At 35.7% G+C, this 10,135-nt stretch overlaps 3 protein-coding genes across 3 annotated transcripts; 1 reads left to right on the top strand and 2 right to left on the bottom strand.

The window, feature by feature from the left end:
* LOC105164222 (probable membrane-associated kinase regulator 2) lies at positions 24–1,694 on the top strand (the record flags this gene model as incomplete). The annotated part of the gene is given in 2 exon segments (XM_020694274.1): positions 24–1,187; positions 1,313–1,694. Coding segments are annotated over 2 exon segments (1,292 nt in total), but the record flags the coding sequence as incomplete, so codon positions are not given.
* On the bottom strand, positions 6,677–7,615 carry LOC105164048. Its single transcript, XM_011082596.2, has one exon. The coding sequence runs from the start codon at positions 7,502–7,504 to the stop codon at positions 6,827–6,829; it is 678 nt and encodes a 225-aa protein (XP_011080898.1). The 5' UTR covers positions 7,505–7,615; the 3' UTR covers positions 6,677–6,826.
* On the bottom strand, positions 9,221–10,068 carry LOC105164223 (late embryogenesis abundant protein At1g64065). The gene has a single exon (XM_011082835.2). The coding sequence runs from the start codon at positions 10,022–10,024 to the stop codon at positions 9,374–9,376; it is 651 nt and encodes a 216-aa protein (XP_011081137.1). The 5' UTR covers positions 10,025–10,068; the 3' UTR covers positions 9,221–9,373.

Raw genomic sequence — 10,135 nt, forward strand, 5'->3', positions numbered from 1 at the left:
CGCTCCAGTGGCTGCTGCTGGACCTACCACCGGCGTCTTCAGTACTGCAGAGTCCACCCCCAATGCACGCCCCACCACCAAGACTGTCCTTGCCTCCGCCTCTGCTGCCGCCTGCCCTTACTCTTCTGACGGCGAAGATGGGCCTTACTTCGACCTGGAATTCACCCTTCCTGAACAAGAAAGCGACGCCGAGGAGGAACACTTAGCAGAAACCAAGCGGAAAGCCCAGAAAACGGAAAATGAAGACGAAACTGAAAGTGGGTCTGACGCCGACGAAATATCAGTGCAGGAAAATGACGATGATGAAGAAGAAGAAGGAGAGCTGAAATTTGCAGTCACGAGTACAGATGAAAACGTGACGCTTTCGCCTTCAGACGAGCTCTTTTTTAAGGGGAATTTGGTCTCCATTGAGCCTTCAAGCATTTTGTTGAATGGGTCGGAGGAGAACTCCAAAATCCCTGTTTTTCTACTGAAATCAGCGACGAAATTTCGTGTGCTTTTGCTCAAGCTCAAGAAATCAAAACCCGCCAACGGAGTTAGTCTTGAAAAGGCTGACAAGAACGAGGTGGCTACTGCCCAAGTTTCCGCCGCTCCGAGCATTGGTGAGAAAGAGAATCAGGGGAAAGTGCGTGGTAAGCTTTTAGCTGTGAAGTTTAAAGTTGAGGAAGTGCCGCTTGTGTCTTTGTTCACAAGAGATTCCAGCTCCAAAGAAAACCCCGGCGGCAAAGGGCTCAAACACAGCGCTCAAGATTCAGACACAACCGCCGCTTCCGACGAGAAAAAGCTGGCCAAAGAAGTGGTGCAAAAGTACCTCAAAATGGTCAAACCTTTCTACATTCGCGTCTCGAAGCTGAAGTTCTCCGGGCACTTAAGCTTCCCCGGCGGAGGTTCCAAGGGCTGTGCAGCGCCGCCGTGTACGGCGGGGGAGAAAGGAGTAGAGAGTTCGGCCGAGGCGGCGACTAGCAATGTCATCAAGACTCCAGTAAAACAAGGGACGAACAATCTGCAGGCAGGGCTAAAAGTGGTGCGCAAGCGCCTGGGCAAAAGCCGGTCCGCGCCCGCCGCCGTGGCGGCGTCCCCTCCTGGAAAGACGACCTCAACCCGCCGTGACGACTCGCTGTTGCAGCTGCAGGATGGGATCCAAGGCGCCATTCTGCACTGCAAGAAATCATTCAATGCCTCCAGAGGTATATTTTTGTCCTCACTCTCTATTTTCTTGAATTTCAAAAACATTTCTTGAATTAATGACATTATGAATGAATGATTTATTTGATTAATCATAATTAACATAAACCTCTTTACAAAATCCCAGACGTAGAATCTTCTTCAATCCTATGGCGTTCAGTGAGTGATCCATCCTATGAGAAATCCCTGATTATTGCAAAAGCTTCAACATCATCGTATTCCGGGGATGCTAAGATTAAGGAGCCCAAGATGTAGGTGGATAGATATAATTATTGTAAGTATATATATATATATATATTATTTTGTTGTATTATTATTATAATATATATATATGTAAAAAATAAAGTAGAAAGTAGTGGTAGCGGTAGTGTAGGTCAAAGTGGTAGAAATAGGTAGGGAGAAAAGCAACTTATGGGGTATGGTCCTTTTGAGTTATGTTGGTTTGATTTGGGCATTGTGGATTTGGAATGAGTGATGAATTATTACTCCTCTCCTTCCTTCTTTTTAAACTAACTTCTATTTCATTCACCCCCCCATATCATCCTCTTCTGTTTCTTTAATCATTCGCCGCTCATGTCGCTACAAATTAATATAAACCACGTCGAATTTTCCCGTAAAATGAATATCTTGGGACTTTAGCCTCGTCGACTTGAGGTGGATTAGCTAAACTTATTTCTAATATTTTATAAATTCATGCATGCGAAGAAGATGGTGTTATGATTTATAAAATATTTAGATGTGATTATAAAGAATTTATTAAATTTTTAAAGCAAATAAGAAGCTATTCTTTGAATTTAAATAAATTTTAGTGATAATTATACACTCTTCTCCTGAAATTTGATGTAATTACACATAAATTTTCTGTAGTTTGAGAAATTACATTTAACACTCCTGAAGTTTACTTTTATCTAACAAATAAATTCCCTGTTGGCCAAAATTAATTGAATTTACTGATATTAACAAAAAAGGTGAATGAATATCAATTTATCTTCGATTGACTTATTGGAAGTCAAATAATTTTTTTTCGAATTAAAATACCCTTAACCGTGCCTCATATGTATTAACGCGTGAAAAGACGTATGAGGGTAATTTGATCATAAAAAGATTTATTTCACTTATAATAAGTGAGTAATAAGGTTTTTCTATTTTTTTGTTAATATCAACAAATTCGGTAATTTTGATTGACGGAGGGATTTATTTTTATACGGAAGTAAATTTTAATGATGTTAAATGTAATTTTTTAAATTACAAGAAATTTATGTATAATTATACCAAACTTTAGGGGATGAGAGTGTAATTATCCCTAAATTTGATTAAATAAAGAGTTGAAGAAGGAAGTGTTTGAGTAAGATGGAAAACATTGCCGTACAATTCGTCATATCAATCCTCGCCCTCGGAATAAATGAGTATGAACGGGAGATAAAGGGAGAGAAAAAGGAAAAGGTGATGGCGGTGAAATGGCGTTTTTACTGTTGAAATCTCAGGCGGGGTGGGGAAAAGCGGAGACACGCACTCGCAAACAGTAGCGTTTTTACCCCTTCTTTCCGACTTTCTTTTCAGCATAAATATGTTGTGTCAAAGAACGAGATTATGGACAATAAAGTGTTGTGGGCAGAGCTGCCGGAATTGTTTGGTAATGGAAATGGATAACCGGAGGGACTTTGCCCTGTCTTCATTTTGAAACAAGCCATTGAGCTTATTTATTGATTTAGGTGTGACTGAACTTATTTTCTGATTATTGAACAGCGCATTATTATTCTAGGCTGCGTTTGGATAGATGAATTTCAAAATCTGGAGTTTAAATTCTTAATAATAAATTATATGGTATTTATTCGGGTCATCTTAAATTGAAAGAATTTAAAATTTTTCGACTCTAAATTTAAATTATATTTTTCAATAAGTTGAAATCACTTTTCAAATCTTTCCATGAGAATCAAGTGAATCTGTAAGTTGTCTGGATCAAAGGGATAAGAGAGAGGGTCCGAATAGTGTGTATTGAAGTGCTGTAACCAAACACGGCGGAAACTAAAAGCCATGAGGTGTTTTTTCTTTTTGGTTTGGCATTTATGTCGCTCTCATCTCTAAGTTGCTTTTTGATTACGGGGGAGTGCAGTAAGTAAGTGATTGGAGATGAGGACGTTGATTTTGATGCTACCAAACAGGGTATAAGTATAACTCTGGTCCATAATGGTGGGTGGCCAGATTAAATTTGTCTTCTCCTGCCCTATTTTTAGCCCTTTTAATGGGCAAATAGGTCTTTTAGGGGGGGGGGGGTGGTTACTAAATAATCCCCATCAAATTCAAATAGCTTTACTTAGAGCATGCCATCAATACTATAAATAGTTTATAAGAATACTTGCATACTACACACCAATATAGTTATTACATTATAAGAATTTGACGGATTGAAAGTGATCTGTCCTTATTAATAGACTCAATAAATATCTGTCTTGATTGACATTCAAATTTGTGTTAGTTGGACAATAATTAAAGGGCTTCGGGATGTAAGGAATTACAATAGCAAACAATTAAATTATGTATGACAAGATGTAGAAATTTTTACATAATTTCCACATTAGTTATCACTAAACACTTTGCTTTCCATTGTACGATTATAAAATTACTCGAAATTCTTACACTTAAATGGGCTCTCAATTGGGAATATTAATAAGAATCTTATCTTAAACATGTTTTGTCAGACTGAGGAGAATTACATTAAATTAACCCATAGACATGTGAAATCATTAGCTGGTGTTTGGTGACGGAGGTCTATTCATCCTCTCCAAATGCCTAATTGCAACAATCCAATTTACACTCACATGTCTTATGTGTGGAAGTAGTGTTAGTTACTAGTATTAAATCCTCCTCTGCTTCACATTAATTCACTACTTTTATTTTCAAAATAAGACATTCTTTTAGTACCATGTGAGCCGTCATTCCATTCCACTTTTCTATATTAGAAAAGATTTATTCAGATTAAATGTTATGTAATTATATCTACATCTCCTGATTTATCACATATTTATACAAATTAGTTATGCTTTTTGAAAAATTATACAAATCTCACTAGAAATGTCAGTATCATTTATACAATCACCCATATCTTTTGAAAAATTACACATGCGCTCCCCAAAAACATCAATATTTTTACACAAACGACCCTTATTTTTTGGATGTCGGTGGTGGTTTCTGTAATTATGCAAAATACAAGAGTGATTTTTGTAAATAGATCAAATTATGGAACATATTGTATGTATATATAAATTTGTTAATATTTTATAAGTTATTTTTAGAAGCTTATAAGTTTAGTTAAAATGGCTCCAAATAATATAATCAACTACGTATTTATATATATATAAAAGAAAAATGTGAAAGATACGAAAACGTACTAAAGCTAAATAAAGACAAAAGCGTCTCGTAATAAATGAGCGGACCGTTAATTGATTGTTCGTCGTAATTCTATTAATTAATAATTGTTTGAGAAAGATAAGGTCTTTAATTTTAAATGTAATAATGCCCACTAGGGTTAGCTTTTTTATGAGCATGGAGGAGTAGCTGCGCAGCTACTCATACCCCTACCCTATTAGTAAATAATAAGATAAAAGTTATGCTCTAATTAGTTGAACTAAAACCACTCGGATCATGAGTTCAAACCTAAGTGTCTCCATTGCTCCCATTGTACTAAAAAACAGGTTCCTTCAAGATTTTCTTGAAATTATTTATATTTGTAGGATATATATTTGTAGCATGTTCTGATCCTAACATTCACAAATAATGATTTGTTAAACACATTTGAAATTAATTGATAGCTTGGTTCTGTAGATGTTGTACTCGAAATGATATGCATTACGTAATTAGACGATTTCACACGTTCTATCATTTTTAATTAGATACATATAAAAAAAATATCAAATATAACATAAATTTAATTTTGAAAAGTCTTAACCTGATATTGATCTTATTCTGAAAAGACTCAACAAAACACATTGGAGCCAAAAATAAAGGGAAAACACAAAAGAAAACAAAAATGAAGACCACATATATAAATGGAGTAGAAATATGGGGGGGTTAGGACCAGATTCATGAACTTGTTAGGATTTCATTGTCAAATGTGAATGCTTGCATGCTACCCAACCCTTAATATTATTACATATTAATACCAACTATCCTTTTTTAGTTGTCTTTAATGTATAATAATTAGGGAATTTGGTCCCCATATTGATCTTGGGACGAGATTCAAAGAAATCCCCATGAGGATGATCATGAAAAATGGATTTTTGAAATCTTTCTTAAAGTAAGGATTTTCAACTTCGTTTTTTTATGTCTTAAAATGGAGGCGAACGGGGTACGAAAGAGTTAAACTTCTTCTAACAAATATGAATCTAATGTATTGAACCTTCTTTATAAACAAAAATTCATCTTAACAGCCAATTCGTTTACTGTTGGACCAATATTTTGTCGGTGCTTGATGCAATTTTACTACTAAGCCAACCAAACTATCATCATAGTCAAACATTTAACAGTGACATCTCATTGGGTCAGGCCCTAAACTATTACAAGATTCCTTTCCATGGCCCAAATCAGTGGCCCACTTCCATGGAAGAATAAGGGCCCTTTTAATTCTTCTAATTTGGTACAAAGCATCAAGACTGGCTTAAACATATTTTTAGTCATGTAATTTTGATATTTTAATTTTCTTTATTTTTTTAGAATTGTAAAATACCTGTAATTTTTTTACATATGGTCCTTGCAATGTCGAATTTTGAAAAGTTATCAGAATAAATCATATAAACCTCACGTGATTCATTTAAAATTGGAGTTCTCTTTTTAATTGGTTCACTTTTGCTAAGATGGACGAAAAATTAAACAAAAAAAATGACATAACACATTATTTATTTTGGCAAGTTTTCAAAATCTGACACAGGAAAGACCAAAATTGCGAAATGTCAAAAAGTTATAGAATTTTTTTGCAAACCTTAGAAAGATAAAGGATAAAAATGTCAAAATCGCAAGAGGCACATGATTTAATCCGACACAAAAAAAATATCAAAATCACGAAATGTCAAAAAATTATAAAATTATTTCGCAATCCTAGAAAGCAAACATGCCAAAATGATAAAATTACATAATCAAATATATTCTGGTTGATTCTACTCAAACCAATCCATAGTACACCATAAGTATGGTAGGTATGATCCTGGGAACTCCAGGGCAGGCCATTTCCTTAACTTACAAGGATTAGCCTGCACTCACCCCTATTATAGGACAGTTACTCTAATTTAGTTTTCCAACCCTTATTCCACCACTTATTTGTAAGATTTAAAGAAAAAGATGAAAACATTAAAATCCAAGTCAACAACATATGCATATATACATTCTTTGATACTAATTTGTGGATTATCTTTATGAGGTGTAAAGACTCCCAATCCCCCAAACTAATCACAACTATTCATATCAGGAAATCTACAAGACATGTAAATTCTAAGATTTGGAACCTTATTATAGTTCCTCAACGCAATTCTTGATAATTAAATGCATTCTTTCTTCACAATTTCTCTGTCTAAACAATACCCAAAACCAAAATAAAAAATTCTTACCCAAATCAAATTTGAATAAATTGACAGCGGAGCGGTAGCGTGAACTATAAAGAAACTCGTCTCCTGCAATTCCTATCTTCAACGCCCTGACTGCTCATATTCACATTCATAGTGCAGTTCATTTTCACAACAACACTTCTCTTAATCATATCTGTAATCCTCACCTTCCCACTAATCCTCGTATACGTACTCACAGGAAAAATCCCTGCCTCAAAATCACTCTTAAATCGCCCCACTCCCACCACCTTCTCCACCGCAACATCAATCGTCACGTTCATCCGAAGAGTCCTCCGGGCCCGGGCCTGTCCCGCCGGGCTCTTCACCTCTCCCACAACAGCCCCGTCGTAGAACACGAACGTCGTCGTGTTGTCGAACTTGAACGACGCCACATTCGGGTTTTTGATGGAAACATCCGCCACGAATGTCAGGTTCAGGCCCGGGTGAAAGCCCGTATTGTTGCTGTAGAGTAGAGACAGCCCGTCAACCTTCACGGAGTTCATCTTCATATCCGGATCCTTGACATGGAACACCGTGAACATGAGTATTATAATCATCACGGCTAGAATCAGTAGCACAGCGGCTGAGCAGCCGCAGCACCTGATGCATTTGCGATGGCGGCGCGTGCCGAATTCCAAGGGAACGGAAGCGGCGTGGTCGTCGTGTATGTTGATGCGGTAGGCGGCGGGAGCGAGAGGCTTCACTTGCTCTTTCTTCTCCGCCATGGCTGACTGATCATTCGTTAATGAAGAATTCTGAGTATATGTTCTTTCTTTTGTTTATATAATTTAGAGGATAATGAATCGTCAGGGGGTGGGATTTGGGGGTGGGGGGTGGCGTTGGGGTCATGGGTTAATGTCTGAAGTCGCACAACTTCTAGACGCGTAGAGACATTGACTTGGGACTTAGGGTAGTAATGCAGCTTCCATTATTCCTGGGATGATATATATTGATATCACACCTTAACGTACAAAATAAGTCATGGAAAACTATTTTTGGTCTCTTTTGGCTTCAATTCTCATTTCTTAATTCTTAGCCACACCCAAAATGTGCCTTGACTTTTATTATTTGAATTTCTTATATTTTTATTATTATATTTGTTGTATTAGGTTATTATATATCTATTTTATGTTACTTAATTGAAAGCATATATTATTAAAAATACTAATTGTAAAGAGGAAAACATTTAAAAGACAAAATTTTTAAGTATATTTATATTATTTAATTATTAAGGTTATTTTTTTATAATTATTTATTACATATATATTACATTATCGATTCGATCATGGTTGGATCGACGGTTGAACCAGTGTCCCATAATTCATTGAATTTTTTGGATTGATAATCGATCCGAGATACTTTAACAAAAAATACCATATACTTAACTCGTACGTGAATATTAAGTAGTTCAAATTTAATCCGAACTACAAAAGTATAGATAGGTGGGAAAGGGATCTAATGCATCCGGCAATCTATTCTAGGGAACATAAGTGTGGAAATGAAAGAAGACAAGTGAGAAAGTGGGAATTGCTGAGTCAAATATGGTAATAATAATTCAAGAAGCATTCTGGGCTGATGTCACATATTATTTCTCTCTCACCTGCTTCTTATCAATGGGTTTTCCAAAAATCTATAATTATGAATATAATACAAAAGAAACATAATTTAACAAAGAAAGAGATAATATTAAACATACAATATTTATATATAAAAGAGACACAATTTGATAATAAATAGTGACTTTTTTCTCTCAAATTCCAACAACAAACATACACCACTTATTTTAAAGAATTTTAAATTACCTCTAAAAATAAATCCAAATATACATTCTATCTCCAACACATACTTATTTATCTTTATTTTTCTCGCTCTATCTCCAAAATACAAAACAAAACACTTCAAAACACAAAATAAACATAATGGTACCAATTCTAAACTCTTCTAAGTCATCACCCTCAAATTCTAAATTATTTCATCAAAATACACCTTAGATTACTAGTGTATCAATAATTACTCTTGTAAAGGTCACAAAATACACAAAATACACTTTTTGTTTCATTTTCTTATGAAATTATAAAATACGGATCTCACTTTTAGGTCTTTCATCAATTCTGCTAATATTATTTAAAAGGCCAAAAAGTTAAAGGGCACGTGACCGTTTCCATAAAAATACTAATAAAACAAAAAACTAGAAATGAGAGTTTTGTAACTTAAAAAAATATTAATGAGAATTACATAACTAATACCTCAAAAAGAAAAAAAAATTGCTCGAATTAAATTTAATCGAACTAAATCAATCATAGAATAAATGTGATACGATAAGTATATTACATTTATAATGTTATTAGTTCAAATTTAATATATTCGGATCTAAGTTAGGATTTCCACTCCTGAAGTGTGCAAATCCTGAAATATGAGACCGAAAATAATGTTTGCCCAACTATAAACTATATAAAGGTACACAACAATCAAGAAATTCATTCTACAGAAACGGAAATGTATATGAGTATATATATAAACATCCCCGAAAATAAACTAATTAAGAGCTACTAATTAACAAAAAACTTGTTAAAATCATGAAACGATTACATTATTCATTGACACAACAAATCCTGAATTGCTTGGCTCGTCAAATTCAAAGCCATGTTACAATCCATAACAGCAGTTGTATGCCGATTTATGATCTTCACCACACGCACTTCGCCTTTCAACATGGCGAAACTCCTCAGTTTGATCAAACCCAAATCGATATCTCTGCTAAAATCCATGGAATTCTCCGACAGCTGACGATCAGACGCCATCACCTTAACGCTCACATTCATTTCTCTCTTTTCTCGACTGCCCACTTGTCCGTCGTAAATGCCCGTCACCCCAATCGTCGCCTTCTCGTAGAAGAAAGTCGTGTTTCCGCCGCGGAACTTGAAGCGGCCGAAGTTCATGTTGTGCAGGCGAACTTCAGCGACAAAAGTCACATTTAGCGACGTGGGTTCGTTGTGGAGGTCTTTTACAGCGACGGCTGATAACTGAAGAGTGGGAGTCTTGATTCTCAGCACGACGAGCCCGAATATTAGGAGGGCTATGCTTTGCAGGACGAGGGCGAGGAGAATGTAAACCAAGCATTTGCTGCTACGGGTCTGGGGTTTTGGCGACGGATTCTTGATCAGTTCGTCCGTCGCGAATGTTTCGTTGGACGTGTGGTATTTTCTTGCTGGTTTTAGTGGATTTAGACGGCTTTCTTCCTCCATCTCCTTTGTTTATTAGCTTGGGAAATTGCGGATATATATATATATATGGTATGTATTAAGAGAGAGAGCACATGTCTTTTAAAAACTCCTTCCCCTCCCCCACAAGACATG

The sequence above is a fragment of the Sesamum indicum genome, linkage group LG6, assembly GCF_000512975.1.
Source record: "Sesamum indicum cultivar Zhongzhi No. 13 linkage group LG6, S_indicum_v1.0, whole genome shotgun sequence".
In the NCBI taxonomy this organism is placed as follows: domain Eukaryota; kingdom Viridiplantae; phylum Streptophyta; class Magnoliopsida; order Lamiales; family Pedaliaceae; genus Sesamum; species Sesamum indicum.

Bases quoted from the DNA above. Each gene is read 5' to 3' on its own strand.
- LOC105164223 (XM_011082835.2), bottom strand. From the start codon at position 10,024: ATGGAGGAAGAAAGCCGTCTAAATCCACTAAAACCAGCAAGAAAATAC.
- LOC105164048 (XM_011082596.2), bottom strand. From the start codon at position 7,504: ATGGCGGAGAAGAAAGAGCAAGTGAAGCCTCTCGCTCCCGCCGCCTAC.